This window comes from Myotis nattereri (genome assembly GCF_964212035.1).
Source record: "Myotis nattereri genome assembly, chromosome: 9".
NCBI classification, from domain to species: Eukaryota; Metazoa; Chordata; class Mammalia; order Chiroptera; family Vespertilionidae; genus Myotis; species Myotis nattereri.
Window position 1 is genome coordinate 19,899,670 of NC_138084.1, and position 17,677 is coordinate 19,917,346.

At 39.1% G+C, this 17,677-nt stretch overlaps 1 protein-coding gene across 1 annotated transcript; it reads right to left on the reverse strand.

Annotated features, from left to right (window-relative positions):
* Window positions 1-5,282: 5,282 nt before the first annotated feature.
* Window positions 5,283-17,049, reverse strand: LOC308525273 (glycine N-phenylacetyltransferase-like). The gene is made up of 5 exons (XM_081100067.1): window positions 16,969-17,049; window positions 13,074-13,181; window positions 8,782-8,908; window positions 7,876-8,047; window positions 5,283-6,390 (listed from the first exon to the last, which is right to left on the reverse strand). The coding sequence occupies exons 1-5, from the start codon at window positions 17,044-17,046 to the stop codon at window positions 5,988-5,990; spliced, it is 888 nt and encodes a 295-aa protein (XP_080956193.1). The 5' UTR covers window positions 17,047-17,049; the 3' UTR covers window positions 5,283-5,987.
* Between the last annotated feature and the right edge of the window lie 628 nt (window positions 17,050-17,677).

The window sequence follows — 17,677 nt, forward strand, 5'->3', positions numbered from 1 at the left end:
GTGTCAGCTCTCATGAAATCCAACCCTTCCTCTCTGGGTTCAGGGTGAAGGAGCTGGCTCTGCAAGATTCAGAGGCTGAGCTACCCCCACCAAATGCCAGGTTGCTCTTTGCCCCCACAGGCCCTGCTATGACACTACAATGTGTGTGAAACTACCAGGCCAGATACTGGTAGGAGAGTAAGACTGTGTAGACAATGCTTTCTTCTCTTCTCATTTTCAATAAGAGCAAGATTGTAGGAAAGATATAGATGAGATCTGATTTATAGAATCTGATCTATTTTCTTACACATATGCAGAACAGAATATCACATGTATGGAGTGACTAAAACTGTTAGAACTCTCCTTTTTTAGTGTAAGCACTGCCATCTCCACTGACCATTCTGAAGCTTCAGATAAGCATCCTAAATATGACTCAATATAGGCACTTCTTAGTTTCACTTTTTTTGTGTGTGTGTAAAAAAAAGTTATTTTAATTGATTTGAGAGAGAGAGAGAGAAAGGGAAAGGGAGAGAAAGATAGAAACATCAATGATGAGAATCACTGATTGGCTGACTCCTGCACACACCCCACCGGGGATCAAGCCCACAACCTAGGTTTGTGCCCTGACCGGGAATCTTACAGTTACCTCCTGGTTCATGGGTAGACACTCAACCACGGAGCCATACTGGCTGGGCTTAGTCTCACTTTTATAAAGAAGAACACGGAGGCTCAATATGGCTGAATTAGATAGAATTTAAACGCAGAGACTCTTCACTCCAATGTGCTCACTGCCTCACATTAACTCTTGCTCTACCACTCTCAGAAAAGAAAGGGGAATTCATAGAAGTGATATTTTGAATATCAAAGCCACTGTGCGAATCAACTAACAAGGGAAGTTGGGCACTATCTCTGTCTTGTCCTGGTCACATTAATCCTTGCTTGCACATTAGTTTCAGTGTGGAGGCAACAAGAGTAACTCTAATTAGAGGAGCAGAGACAGGTGTAACTGGTGTCCAGAGAGAAAGAAGAGCTTGAGTGCTCCTTCAGTCCATGGATCAGCACAACACAGGTTTGCATATATTTTTTCTGCCCTTTCTAGGAGTCTCGTCCCTCCTAGACTATTAATTTTCAATCTTATCTCCTGGGTTAAAGTCATTATGATCATTTATTACTCTTTCTCTAAAGCCAAAGGCCAATGAAACTATTCTGTCACTATCAATAGAGTGGGCCCCTTAGCCCCAAGTAGTGTCTGTTTCTCACTAAAGTTGATTACAGCAAAAGAGTGGGATCCTTCTGTGCCCAGTACCTGAAGTCAGACTCCTAGTCCTCTCTCTCCTTCAGCCATCACCTGCACTCAGTCACTCAGAAGATTCCAGGGCCTCTACCCCCAAGCCTTGTATCTTAAACTAGTTTCTCAACCTCTCCAGGTTGTTTCCCCAGCTGTCAAGAGTGCTTTCGTACCAGATAACCAAGCGTCATTCTGCTCTTCCTTGACTCTGTGCTTTCATCCTCGCTGTGTTATATGAAGTAATGAATATAAATTTTCTTACATTCTTTGGGATAAGGTACAAGGAAAGGGGTTCAGGAGCTCTGGTGTCAGTCTTCATCTCTGTGTTTTTCCCTGGGTAATGGAGTGAGGTGCTGGCCATGATGATAGAAGCAGCCTAGCATAGTGGCTCAGAGAGATAACAACGGGGCCAAACTAACAGGATTGAGATCCTGACTGCATTACTTACCTACGATGTGACCTTGGATAGACTTTTTCATCTTTCGTGCTCTTTTTCTGTATATATGAAGAGCAGTAAATAATAATACTTGGTAGGGTTTTGAATTCTTCCTGTGCTCAGTTTTGGGGGGGGAGGGCAGAAACAAACAAGTGTGAGAAAGATATGGAGAAATTGGGACTTTTGTGCACTAGTGATAGGAATGTAAAATAGTGTAGCTACTGTTATAATCAATATGAGAATTCCAGACAAAAAAGTACACCTATCTTATTACCCAGCTATCCCACTTCTGGGAATGTATTCACAGGAATTGAAATCAGGACCTTGAATAGCTTTCTTCACTCTCATGTTCATTGCAGCCTTATTCACAATAGCCAAGAAGTGGAAGCAACCTAAGTGTCTCTCAACAGATGACTTGATCAAGAAAATGTGGTCTACTGATATATCTACACTAATAAAAGAGAAACATGGTAATTGGCGTACGACCGCTACACTTTTCATTGGCTAATCAGCGAGATATGCAAATTAACTGTCAGCCAAGATGGCGGCCGTCAGCCAGGCAGCTTGAAACTGACATGAGGCTTGCTTACTTCAGTGACGGAGGACTCCAACGTTCCCCGCCTGCGGCTGCAGGCCTCTGAGCCTGCAGTTTAAGAAACTATGTAACAAATACCACCGGACTTCAGCCAGCAGACTCGCAACATTGTAAGCAAAGGCCAGAAACCTACTTTCAGCCGCGGAGGCCTAAGAGTTGGAGCCAAGCCTCAAAGCTAAAGCTGGCCCAGAATAAAAAAGAAAAAAAAGAAAAAAAGGAGCAGTTGGGAGCTTCAGTCACCCCCAGCCTGAAAACAGCCCTCAGCCCCTCACCCAGACTGACCAGGCACCACAGTGGGGATCCCTACCCTGAATGGTGTGTGACCAGCTGCAAACAGCCATCATCCCCTCACCCAGGCTGGCCAGGCACCCCAGTGGGGACCCCCACCCTGATCCAGGACACCCTTCAGGGCAAACCAGCCGGCCCCACCCATGCACCAGGCCTCTACCCTATATAGTAAAAGGGTAATATGCCTCCCAGCACCAGGATCAGTGGAGCCGTGAGGCTTCCTGGCACTGGGATCAGCGTGACAGGGGGCAGCACCCAAACCCCCTGATTGCCCTGCGACTCTGTGTGTGACAGGGGGCAGGGCCACAATCTCCCTATCTACCCTGCTCTGTTTGTGACAGGGGAAGGTGCCCCAACCCCCTGATCAGCCCTGCTCTGTGCCTGATAGGGGGAGCTCCCCAACCCCCCCCCCCCCCACGGGCCCTGCTCTGTGTGTGACGGGGTAGAGCCATGACCTCCCCATCGGCCCTGCCTTGAGTGTGACAGGGGACGGTGCCCCAACCCCCCAATCGGCCCTACCTTGAACGTGACTGAGGGTGGTATCACAACTTCCCAATCTCCCTGCTCTGTGCATGACAGGGGGTGGCACCCCAACTCCCCAATTGGCCCTGCTCTGAGCCCGACCAGGGGCTGCACTTAGGGAGTGGGCCTGCCCTCTGCCACTTGGGAGCAGGCCTAATCCAGCAGATCATTATCTCCCGAGGGGTCCCAGACTGCGAGAGGGCACAGGCCGGGCTGAGGGACCCCCGTCCGCCCCCGATTGCACAAATTTTTGTGCACTGGGCCTCTAGTATATATATATATATATATATATATATATATATATATATATATATATATATAAATGAATATTATTCAGTCTTTGAAAAAGAGGAAAATCCTGCCATATGTGACAATATAGGTGAAACTTCAGGACATTATGCTAAATAAATAAGCCAGTCACAGAAGGACAAAGAATGTAGGATTCCATTTAAATGGGGTATCTAAAGTAATGATGCTCATAGAAGATGAGGATAGAGTGGTACTTACTGGGAGCTGGGGAGGGGGAAGCATAATGACTTGCTTAAAGGGCAAAATATGTCTGTTATGCAAGATGAAAAAGTTCCAGAGATCTGTTGTACAACATTGTGCATATAGATAACAATACTGTGCTAAACACTTAAATATTTGTTAAGATTCATTATTATTTTTAATTTTATTTTTTATTGAATTTATTGGGGTTATGCTAGTTAATAAAATTGTATAAGTTTTTGGTGTACAAATCTAAATACATTATCTATATATTGTATTGTTTGTTCACTATTCTACGTTGTGTCTCTATGTCTTTTTCCATCATCATTTATCTCCCATTAACCCTCTCTAGGTTTCCCTATCCACATTTCCTTCTGGGAATGGCTATATTGTTTTCTGTCTATGAAATTTTTTTTTTTTGGCTTAAGTCCTTTACCTGTTTTACCCAGCCTCCCTACTGCTTCTCCTCTGACAGCTATGAGTCTGTTTCTATTTTGTTTGTTAGTTTATTTTGTTCATTAAAATCCACCTTTAAGTGGAATCTTATGATATGTGTTTTCTCTGATTGAATTATTTTACTTACAATAATATTCTCCAGGTCCATCCATTCTGTTGCAAAAGGTAAGATTTCTTTCTTTTTTTATGGCTAAGTAGTATTCTATTGTGTGTAACATAGCTTTTTTTATTCACTCATCTACTAATGGGTACTTGGGCTGCTTCCAAATCTTGGCTATTGTAAATAGTGCTATAATAAAAAGAAAGGTGCATATATTCTTTCAAATTAGTGTTTCAGAGAATGTATGCACTCCTATGTTCATAGTAGCACAATTTACAATAACTAAGATCAGTAGATGCCCATCAGTTAATGAGTGGATAAAAAAACCATGGTACATTTATACCATGGAATACTATGCAGCAGTAGAAAAAAAGAATTTCTTACCCTTTGAGATAGCATGGAGGGACCTGGACAGTATCATGCTAAGTGAAATAAGTCAGTCAGAGAAAGACAAGTATCACATGATCTCACTCATATGTGGAATATAATTAACAAAATAAACTGATGAACATAGCGGATCCAGAGACATGGAAGCATAGAATAGAGTGCAGAATCTTGGAGGGAAGAAGGGAGAATGTGCGTGGGTGGGAGGTAATCAACTGAAGATTTTGTATGCATATATGCATAACCTATGGACACAGACAATAGGGTGGTGAAGGCCTCGGGAGGAGGGTAGTGGTGGGCTAGATGGTGTCAATGGGGGGAAAAATGAGACATATGTAAGACTTTCAACAATAAAGATTTATTTTAAAAAATTAGTGTTTTCAGTTTCTTCAGATATATTCCTGGAAGTGAAATCTTGGGTCATGAAGCAGTTCCATTTTTAATTTTTTGAGCTTACTCCATACTGCTTTTCAAAATGGCTGCATTAATCTGCATTCCCTTCAAAAGTGCACAAGGGTTTGCCTTTATCCACATCTTCACCAAAATGTGTTATTTGCTGATTTTTGATAATAGCCATTCTGACAGGGGTGAGGTGATATCCCATTGTGGTTTTAATTTGCATTTCTCTGGTGATTAGTAATGTAGAGTATCTTTTCATATATCTAATGGCCATGCTTATCCTCTTTGGAGAAGTGCCTGTTCAGGTCCTTTGCTTATTTCTTAACTAGATTGTTTGATTGGTGTTGAGTTTTATAAGTTCTTTACAAATTTTGGATATTAACCTCTTATCAGATGTATACACAAATAAGTTCTCTTATTCAGTGGGTTGTCTTTACCTTTTGCTGATGGTTTCCTTTGTTGTCCAAAACTTTTAAGTTTTATATAGTCACATTTACTTTTCTCTTTTGTTTCCCTTGCCCTAGGAGATATATCAGAAAATATAATGCTATGAGAAATGTCCAAGATATTATTGCCTATGTTTTCTTCTAGGATTTTTGTGGTTTCAGGTATAACATTTAGATCTTTGATCCATTTTGAGTTTATTCTTGTGTAGGGTATAAAGAAGGCCTACTTTCTTTTTTTTTGCAATGTACCTGTCCAATTTCCCCATTGACAACAACAATCCACATGGAGATAGGAGACCAGGAGAAGTGTTAGGGCAGTGTGCAGTTTAATAAAGAGTATCACTGAGATCCAGAAGTGTAGGAAACAGAACAAGATCAGGGTTCACTACAGCAAGTTCTGTCTATTCCAGGTCTGCTGGACCCAGAGGAAATTCATGAGCCGGGACTGTGTCAGTCCTCTGGGCCACCCACACTGCTTCTACAGAGCTCACAAAACATGAACTGCTTTATTGCTGATCATCATTCCTTTTTTCTTTGCATCCATCCACATGTTTCTCCTGCTGTAGGACCAACCCACTTAACACTGTCTTGTGTTCAGGGCTGCTTCAAAGAGGCACACATTGCCACTGGTTCCAGTCACAGGGCAAGCGGACATGGTGCAGATTATGACTGGCTTTCTGTATGATACTGTTGGCTTTGTCTGTATGGTTATATACAGGAAAGCCAAGTTTATCCAAAGCCTGAGTAGTGACAAACAACATATGGGATATTAGACCCTGGCCCCGGTACTCAGGCAGGGTGGCCCCCATTCGTATCTCTCCTGTCTGGTCCATCAGGTTCCAGCACACAGGGCTTCCCTCAGGCCCCAGAAGACAGAAGGAGGGGAAGGTCTGAATACAGCGCTTGATGAATCTCTGGCTTCTCTCATTGCCACCAAAATGCCAGAATTTATCCACCAGGGTAGCATGGGTAACATCCAGGGAGGAGAGTTTAAACAGCTCTTCATTACTGTTAGAAAAGAGAGATGAACAGCCTGTAATATCACACACACTGTGTAGGATTATATTTATTTTCCTCAAAATTATCTCTGGGTAATGCATCTATAGCCAGCATGCATGGATGCAAAATCTGACTTAGCTGTGCGATCTTTAGCGGGCAACATAATGTCTCTCTGTCTCCATTTATTTCTTCATAAAATAGGGATATTAAGAGCATCCTTAGTAAAAGCAGTTCTGAGAGGGAAGTTCATAGCATTATAGGCCTACCTCAAAAAAAACCCCAGAAAAATTAATAATAGACTATTTAACCCTACACATTAAAGAATTATAAAGAGAACAACAAGAAAATCCCCAAAGCAACTAAAAGGAAGAAAGTAATGAAGATTAGAGTAGAAATAAATGACATAGAGACAACACACACACACACACACATACACACACACACACACACACACACACACCACAAAAATAATCAATGAAATCAAGAGCTGGTTCTTTCAAAAGATAAACAAGATCGATGAACCTTTAGCCAGACTCACCAAGACACAAAGAGAGAGGACTCAAATAAATAAAATAACAAATGCAAGTGGTGAAGTAACAATTGACATCACAGAAATACAAAGAATGGTAAGAAAATACTATGAACAACTTTTTGCCAACAAGCTGGACAATGTGAATGAAATGGAAAAATTCATAGAAAACAGTCTTCCAAAACTGAATAAGGAAGAAGAAAATCTGAATAAGCCAATAACTACTAATGAAATAAAAGCAGTAATCAAAAATCTCCCAGCAAACAAAAGCCCTATTTTGGATAGCTTCACAAGGGAGTTTTACCAAACATTCAAAGAAGAACTAACACCTACCCTACTCAAACTATTCCAAAAAATCCAAGAAGAAGGAACACTTTCAACCTCTTTTTATGAGGCCAGCATTATCCTAATTCCAAAACCAGATAAAGACACTACAAAGAAAGAGAATTATAGGTCAATATCCCTGATGAACATAGATGGTAAAATACTCAACAAAATTCTAACAAGTTGGATGCAGCATTACATTAGAAAGATCATACACCATGACCAAGTGGGATTTATTCCAGGGATGCAAGGATGGTACAATATCTGCAAATCAATAAACCTGACATATCACATAAACAAACAGAGAGACAAAAATCACATAATCATATCAATCAATGCAGAAAAGGCATTTGACAAAATCCAACACCCATTTTTGATAAAAACTCTCAGCAAGGTGGGAATAGAAGGATCATACCTCAACATAATAAAAGCCTTATTTGACAAACCTACAGCCAACATCATATTCAATGGGCCAAAACTAAAACCATTTCGCCTAAGAACAGGAACAAGACAGGAATGCCCACTTTCACCACTCCTGTTTGACATAGTACTGGAAATGAATTGTAGGGAGGCAAGAGTGAATGTAGGAAGGAAAGTAGTGAAAGATGTGAGTAGTGAGAGCATCTTTTTTTCAAACTCACATGAATTTGGGTTTGCCAGTTTTAAGAGTAAAGTTGTTTGCCTCTGGCAGGGAAGGGAGCAGTCTTCTGGCTGTCTTGGGCATCATATAGAGGATGCATTGGGATTGCTTGACTTTGACCTGTTTTATGGCTGCAAGATTGCGTATTTTCTCATCCAGGCTGGACTGTGAACCTAGAGGGGGGTAAAGTAAGGAGACAAGTGAAATGCTACAAAACAGAGGTAATACTAGAAATCCTGACTCTATGACTGTGAAATCAAAGGAGAAGTGATAGTTAAGAATAGTAGCCAAGCTTGCATAGGCACATACAACATGCCCAGGTATTGGTCTAGTACCACATTTTATCCTTACATTGACCCTATGTTATACATACTTTTAGTATCCTCACTTCTTTTTATATCCAAAAAAATCTGAATAATGGACTAGTTACATCACTTGCTCAAGATCACAAAGAAACTAACCTGCAGAGCAAGGATGCCACCCTAGGGAGCCTGACTCTAGAGGGTATGATCATAAGCATGACAGTTGTCCTTGTCACCTGGGATGTGCTTTATGGCACAAGATGCTATCATTCTTATTCTGGGGATGGAGGCCATAGGGGTAGCTCTGCTCTTATACCTAATCACCCTGTGGGATCCAGAATATGACTGCAAAAATATATCCTCAGCTAACAAGGAGTTTACTTACATTTCCCTATATGAACCCCATAATTTGCAGTTTGAATTCTACCACCCTGAAGAAAAAGGTGGTGGCAGCTGATACAAGAAATGAACATCAAGTTGAGTGTCTAGGGTTTGGTAGAAGGAATAAATGTAATAGATGAATATTCTTGGGATGAAAAGTGATCCACCAGGTATAGACATTAGCTGTCCCAGCAGCTAACACACATCCCAGGTTTTTAACTTACTTTGGATCTGTAAATGTTGCTTCCAATTGATGACGTCTGATGTGCCAAGGAATTCTTGACAGTCCTTGGGATCCTTGGAATAGATTTGGTAGGTATTGGTATAATGATCAAAGTCATCTGTCATCTCCTGTTTCATTGAGTAATGTGAGATAAATCAAATGGTTTATAACAAGGGACTGGAATACCTGAGTTTAGGATTTTCATTATACTACTTTACTACTTTACAAACTTCAATATTGATATTTTTCTTAACATGCTATCAATATCTGTGTATTGCTTACATCATAAAACCACATTATGTATTTACTCAATTATTCAATTTCTGATTAAGAAAAAGTTGCTGAACTGGATATTTATATCTTGCATTACAAGTTTGAATCAATGAAACATGTACTGCTTTAGAAAGAATTCTTCTGTAATTCTGGAATCCTTGGGAAAAATAAAGTACTCTTATCAAAGGCAAGTTTCCATTGCAAGAATAAATCTTACTCCATTTTAAAGAGTCTCAGAACAAATGGATTATGAACATGACAACATTAAAATTGACACAGATGAGGGAAACAATGCTAAACAAATTAGCATTCTCACATACGTATGATAATGCTATACAAATTATAGAGGCTCAATGTCTTTGAAATGCAAACCACAATGCACTATTATTTAAAAAATAATTTACATTTCCAACAAAATTGATATGCAAAATTTATTCAAAAGTATATTCTCAAAATTAATATATAAGAAATGGAATTATTGGAAAATGAAGGAAGGAGTTAGAGAACAACAACTCAACAAAGGTAGAATGGCCAAAAAGTGTTATACAGAAATCCACTGCATTAATACAAGGACAATCTATGCTTTTAAGATCAATTTAAAAAATAAACATTTTTTCATATTTAAATTTCAACTAAGCTAAATATCTTCATTTTGTATGCTGTCTAGTTTGGTATTTTCTGAAAAGCACTATACATTTACATTTTATTTGTAAATATTTTATATTAAAATGATATTATATAGTTATATATTCTTGCATGCATAAGTTTTTGCTTTATATTTTCTGATATGCTTTATAACATACTTGTATATGAAATGTATGAAGTACTTAGATTGGGTAATTTTATTTTTTCTCTTCTTAAATTTATTTATTAACTAGAGGCCCAATGCATGAAATATGTGCAAGGGTAGGCCTTCACAGTCCCAGCTGCCTCAGCCCTTGCAGCCCTGCCTGCTGCCTCCTGGCCCTGCAGCCCCGCCCCCTGCCCACTGGTAGCTCCGGAAGGTCGTTCCGCCCTCTGGTCTAATGAGCATATTAGCTCTTTATTATATAGGATGGCAGTTTACATTCAGTATTATTTTGTATTAGTTTCAGATGTACAGCATAGTGCTTAGGTAATCATATACTTTACAAAGTGGTCCCCTGATGTTTTCAGTACCCACCTGGCAGCAACATAGTTATTACAATATTATGGACTCTATTCCCTATGCTGTACTTTATATCCACACGACTATTTTGTGACTACTAATCTGTACTTCTTGATACATTCACCTTTTTCACCAAGTTCTCACACATCCCTCCCCTCTGGCAACCATCAGTCTGTTCTCTGTATCTATGAGTCTGTTTATACACTGTTTGCTCACCTATTTGGCTCTTTCATTTCCACATATAAGTGAAATCATATGGTATTTGTCTTCTTCTGAATTACTTATGACTTATTTCACTTAGTATAATACTCTCTAGGTCCATCCATGCTGTCACAAATGGTAAGATTTCATTATTTTTTATGGCTGAATAATATTCCATTGTATATATGTACCACCACTTTTATACCCACTCATCTATTGATAGGCACTTGGGTTGATTCCATATCTTGACTATTGCAAATAACACTGCAATAAACAGGAGTGCATATGTATTGTTTGAAATTAGCAATTTAGATTTTTTCAGATATATGCCCAGAAATGGAATCTCTGGGTAATAAAAATAACCTATTTTTCAGTGTTATTTTCTCTGCTTAGTTCCATTTTTAATTTTTTGAGGAAACTTCATACAATTTTCCATAATGGCTGCATCAATTTGCATTCCCACCAAATGATTCCCTTTGCTCCACATACTTGCCAACACTTATTGTTTGCTGATTTCTTGATAAGAGACATCCTGACAGGTGTGAGGTGATATGTCATTACGGTTTTAATTTGCATTTCTCTAATGGTTAGTGACATTGCACATTTTTTATATGTCTATTGGCCATCTCTATGCCATCTTTGGAGAAGTGTCTATTCAGGCCTGCTGTCCCCACCCCCACCCCCTTTTTTTTAAATCAGATTGGTCTTTTTGTATATGTGTTGAGTTCTATTTCTGGGCTCTCTATTCTGTCCCTTTGATTGATGTATTTGTTTATATGCCAGGACCAAGTTGAATTTATTTTTATTTTATGTATATTTATTTTTAATCCTTATCTGAGGATATGTTTTCATTAATTTGGAGAGAGAGAAGAAGGGAGAGAGTTCTAGTACTTGTCTGTCTGTGTGTGTGTGTGTGTGTGTGTGTGTGTGTGTAAAATGTTTAGGATTTCCTTTTTACAGCAGCATAGTATTCCATTGTGAAGATGTACCACCATTTTCTTATCCACTCATCTGCTGATGGACACTTAGGATGTTTCCAAATCTTAGCTATGGTAAACTGTGCTGCTATGAACATAGGGATGCATATATCTTTTCTGATTGGTGTTTCTGATTTCTTGAGATATATTCCTAGAAGTGGGATCACTGGGTCAAATGGCAGTTCCATTTTTAATTTTTTGAGGAAATGCCATACTGTTCTCCACAGTGGCTGCAGCAGTCTACATTTCCACCAGCAGTGCAAGAGCGTTCCTTTTTCTCCGCATTCTTGCCAGCACTTGTCATTTGTTGATTTGTTGATGATAGCCATTCTGACAGGTGTCAGATGGTACCTCATTGTTGTTTTGATTTGCATCTCTTGGATAATTAGTGACTTTGAGCATGTTTTCATATGTCTCTTGGCCTTCTGTATGTCTTCTTTTGAAAAGTGTCTACTTAGGTCTGTGGCCCATTTTTTGTTTGGATTGTTTATCTTCCTTTTATTAAGTTGTATGAGTTCCCTGTAAATACTACGCTGCTGTAAAAAAGAAGGAATTCTTACCATTTGCAACAGCATGGATGGAACTGGAGAGCATTATGCTAAGCGAAATAAGCCAGGCAGAGAAAGATAAATATCACATGACCTCACTCATTTGTGGAATATAATGAACAACATAAACTGATGAACAAAAATAGAACCAGAGTCATAGAAGCATTGAACAGACTATCCAACCTATGAGGGAAGATGGGTGGGGGGCGAGGTGAGGGGGTAAGAGATAGACCAAAGGACTTGTATGAGCATAACCAATGGACACAGATGGGAGTGGGGGGCGCGAGGGCATTACTGAGCAGTGGGATTGGGCAGGGAAAGGTCAATGGGGCAAAAGGAGATTTATGTAATATTTTAAACAATAAAGAATTTAAATTTTAAAAAAATATTTAGGGTTTTCTATATAAATTATAATGTCATCTGCAAATAATGACAATTATACTTCTTCCTTTCCAATTTGGATCCATATATTTCTTCTTCTCCTTTATTTTTATTTATTTATTTTTTGTGCCTGATTGCTGTAGCCAGGACTTCTAGTACCATGTTGAGTAAGAGTGGTGAAAGTGGACATTTTTGTCTTATTTCTGATCTTAAAGGAAATGCTTTCAGATTTTCCTGTTTAGTATGATGTTAGCTATAGGATTGTCATATATGAGTTTGAGATATTGTTTAAAAACTGGTACTGAAAATGTATCGCCAAATGCAGGCATTGCAATTTGTTCTTTACATTTCCCTAACATTCTTCATATTTAAATAACCTATTTTTCAGTGTTATTTTCTCTGCTTCTGTTCTTGTCAAGCTGTCAAAAACCTATTTATCTTCAAAATCCAGTTTGGGTGAAATGGTTACCAGGAAGATTCCCTTCGTCTCCTTCCATACCCTGACATCTAGGCTTGAATCACTTCTTATCCAGTGTTGCTTCTGTTACTTGTATGTTCATGAGTGTTTTCATACATTTTCACACCATATTGTCATTTATTTGCTTACCTATATTTTCCTTCAGGCTGTAAACTCCTTGAGGACAAGGAACTTTTCAACAGCATTGTGATTTATTTCTCTGTCCCCTGGGTCTACATTGCCATGTGCATTGTAGACACATGCAGTATAGCAAACTGAAGTGCATGCATTTCACATGTGGCACCTTACCTGCTCCGGAGGGCGGACAACTACTGTATTAAAATCAGGCCACTTGTCCACCAGGGCCTTTAGCTTGAACATGTTTCCTTGGTTCATGTGGAAGACAGTCCCATAAACCTGTAGCGTCATGAGAAAGTGAGGGTTAGCTTATTAGGAAGGGATGACCAGTGCCCTGTTTTACCAGGATAAAGATTATTTCTATGAAATCAGGATAAGTAATTGGTAGGGCACTTACTTCAAACAGTCTTCAGGTTTTACTTTATTACTCCAATAGAAATAGATTTTTGGGTCGAGCCCTGAGGATAATTATGTAGTCAAATATCTAGATATATAAAATAAATTAATTAAAAATCATTCACTATCACACTGTAGAATTTTGTGACATATTTTTTCATTTTATTCCACTTATTTGCATAGTCACACCCAATTTTTGAATAATGAAATTACCTAATTTATATTTATTTAACATCTATCTTCTTCCATACACACATCTATCCTATATAATAAAGAGCTAATATGCAAATGGTCATCATGCCCTCGTATCATCACACCCTCATGCTACCACACCATAACTGCTGAGACGCTCAACACTGGGGAGAGAGGAATGGGACCAGCCAGGCCCAAATGAGCTCAAGAGAGAGGAATGGGGACCAGCCAGGCTGAGGCCCGGGAGAAGGACAAGCCGTCTGCCCCACAGTCCAAGGCACCTTTGGCCAGCCCAGGAGAAGCCGGCCTGGGTCCTGGGTGCCTATGGCCAGCCAGAGGGAGGGAAGCCCAGGTCCTGGGTACCTGCAACCAGCCAGAGGAGGGAATCCTGGATTGTGAGAGGGATGTCCAACTGCCGGTTTAGGCCCGATTGCCAGGATCAGGCGTAAACAGGCAGTCGGACATCCCCCAAGGGGTCCCAGATTAGAGAGGGTGCAGGCTGGGCTGAGAGGACAACTCCCCATGCATGAATTTTGTGCACTGGGCCTCTAGTACACACTACACAATTATCATATTTTCTTTCCTTTTTTTAAGTCCATACCAGAGGATATGTGTTTGTTGATTTTATAGAGAGAGGAAGGGAGAGAGAAACATGGATGTGAGAAGTAACAGTGATCGGTTGCCTCCTGTACACACCCAGAATGGGGATTTAACTTGCAACCTGTGTGTGTGCCCTGATACGGAATTGATCCTGCAACCTTTTGGTGTATGAGACAATGCTCCAGGCAACTGAGCCACCCAGCCAGGGCACAATTGCAGGAAACCATCCATTGTCAAACACTATCATGAAAGTGCAACAAGGAACTTGGAAGGCTGATGAACCTTGAGTTTTAGCAAGGCCTAAACCTATGCCCTGATTGTTCTGCCTTGAGAGTGGTGGCTCGAAGCAATTTCCTGACCAATAGTCTCAAAGTAAATCTTTACTAATGTTTACTGACCTTTGAGATAGTCTGTTTGCTACCAGATTGCCATGCCTAACTGAGGGCAAGATGTGTATCTAAAATTTAATAAAAGCTAACAGGTCCAGGGCTTTGGGGAGCTTCTCCTCTAGAGGGAAGTTTCTGCCTGGCCCCCATGCCTTCTAAATTCCTATTTCTTGTCTAGTGTTTTCATTTGTGAATGGCCCCTTCTCCAGATCTTGAATTCTTGCCATGCTGGATGTGGCACACAATGGTCATATTTTTGACAGTGTAGTGATTTCTTTTTCAAGGGCACCCACTTTTCCCTTCATTCAAGGGGTCTAGGTTTGTAATCTGGTTCAAGCCTGGGAATTAATTGAGAGGCAGTATGATTCAAGTATGACCTTTCAGTTTATGTAAAATACTTGCTGTAACTCCTGATAGTAACTCTTCAAGAAGAGTTGGATATTAATTTTATCATGTTTTATTTGGTAACCCTGGTAAAGATTGAGAAACAGCCATCAAAAAATATAGACTTTCTGGTTTTACTCATTTTACATCCAAGAACACTGAGAATCATAGATGTTTAACTTCTGCAATGTTTCCCTGAAACAGTAAATTGTGGAATCACAACAGTCTGACTCTAGATCCTGCCTTCTCCACAGTTACCCTATCCTATGTTAGTCAGAACAATCAGTGATTTAGATTTATACTAAGTGCCTGTGGCTTAGTCTATAAAAGATTTCCATATTAAGTGATAAGTCAGTGATAGGTAATTTGTGCTTTTCACAGGCCATAAATTGTAAAAATTATGGGCCTAGTTCTGATAATAGTATGTTCTTATATATCCTTGTAATGTCTATTGGGTTTGTAGTAGTGTCCCCTATTTCATTCTTTATGTGGGTAAATTGTCTTCTTTCTTAATTTCTTGGTCAGTTTGTTTATTAATCTTCTCAAAGAACAAAATTTTGAAGTCATTGATTTTCTTAATTGCTCTTCTCTCCCCACATTCATTGATTTCACTCTTATCTTTTATAATTTCTTTAATTCTATTTGTTTTGGTATTAATTTACTCTACTTTTGCTAGTTTTTAAGGTGAAAACTTGAAAGATTGATTTGAGACCATTATTCTCTTATAGAACAAGCACTGAATGCTATATATTTCCACTTATCACTGCGTTCGTTGCATCCCAGAACTTTATAGATGTTGTACTTTCCTTTTCTCTCAAATAAAGTATTTTAAAACTTATCTGGGACATTAAAGCATGATTTATTTAGAAGTGTATTGTATAATTTCTAAGTGTAGATATTTTCCAGATACTTCTCAGGTTTTGTTAAATTTTAAGTTTAATTCCATATTGTTTAGGACATACTGGATATAATTTCTAATCTTTTAAAATTCTTAAAAATATGGCCTATTTTTGTAAATGTTCAATGTGCTTTAAAAAGTAATATGTATTCTACTGTTGTTGAGGAAAGTATTCCATAAAAGTCAGTTTAAGTTGGCTCATAGTATTGTTCAGCTCTTCTCTATTCTTACAGGTTTTATATTTATTCTTAACATTATTGAGGGAGAAGCGTTGGGGTCTTAAATTATATCTGTGGGTTATGAGCACAATTAATGGACACAGACAGTAGGGGGGTGAGGGCATGTGCTGGGGGTGGTGGTGGGAGTGGCCAGGGAGAGGTCAGTGGGGGAAAAGACTCATGTAATACTTTAAACAATAAAGAACTTCAATTAAAAAAAGAAACAAAATTATATCTGCGGGTTTACCTATTTTTTCTTTCAGTTCCATCAGTTTTTACTTCAGGTACTTTGAGCCTCTGTTGTTAGGTGTATACATTTTAGCATTTTTTTTGTTTTTTTTTTTAGTAAATACGTACCTTCATTATAATGCAATGGCATTTTTTATCCTTGGTAATATTCTAGTCCTTTTGTAACATATGCTATTGCCAAAAAACACAAAGCTCTCTACGGTACAAGGTCATCGATCCATTTCTAAAACTAAAATGTTTGTGTCACCCCAAACTAAACCTAATTCATCTGTGTTTGACAAAATACAACTTGATCTGTTATTAATTGCAAAGAAGAATCATAATGGTTAATGTTTCACTACTCATTTGATTTTCAGAAAGAATGATTAGAACCCTAATGAGTTAGTTACAGCCAGCTTTGCAATTCTGGAAACACTTGCATTTCTCTCTGACATAGTTCTTAGAAGGGCCGAAGGGAATGGTTTTGGGTCATCACATAGCAAAGATCATAGTGCGTTCAAATCATAGTGTTGCCATTCACTACTTGTGTGGTCTTGGTCAAGTCATAGAACTGAGCCTCCAGATTCTCTTTGGTTACATGGATATAATATACCTGCCTGGCAGCAAGATGATGTGAACTATGTGAGATGCCAGATGAGTGAATGCCTGGCACAGAACAGGGGCTCAGTGAATGCTTATTCTCTTTCCCACATATTTCATAGGCAGTCACTATTCCTTTTTTCCCTAGAAGGCTCCACTCTCACCTTTAGGGACTCAGGGAGGAATTTCCTCAAGGATTTCTCTAGCATCTGCAGCATTCGTGGGTCTTGTAATTGGAACATCTTGGCAGGTACCTTATCCTAAAGAGGGGATCAAGAAACATCAAAGAATGAGAAGTGCTAGAATACATACTAGTACAAAGGCATAAAGAAGACACAGTAAGCAGTTCTAGCTAATGGTCTGGCCTTTATCCCAGTAATTGCATTGGTGCCCCATTCATTCAACTCCTCACCAACTCTAAGGAAGGATAAGTCTGGCAAAAAGCATAGGTGCCTCTTTCTGAAGTTATTTTTCCAGGGATGGGAATGGCTGGGGAGGGGGGAGGTATCAATTGGGGAAAGAGACAACATATGTAAAACTGTAGACAATAATAAAAAAATATTTCTGAAAATATTATTTTGATTTTTACATCATACAGCACTCTAGTAATTAATGATCCACAGAGATTAAGAAATATATTCTCTAAGCATGAATGACCATCCTTCGAGATTAAGTTTCCATTCATGACAAGCCAGCCTGACTTTGCCAATTAGAAGCTATATGCCATAGGGCAAGTTACTTAATTTCTCTGTGCCTTGGTTTTCTCCTCTATAAATGACAATGACTATAGTACCTGCACCACAGAGTAACTGAACAGTTAAATAAATCAGTACATGTAAGGTTCTTAGAAGAATGTCTGGGACATAGTAAGCA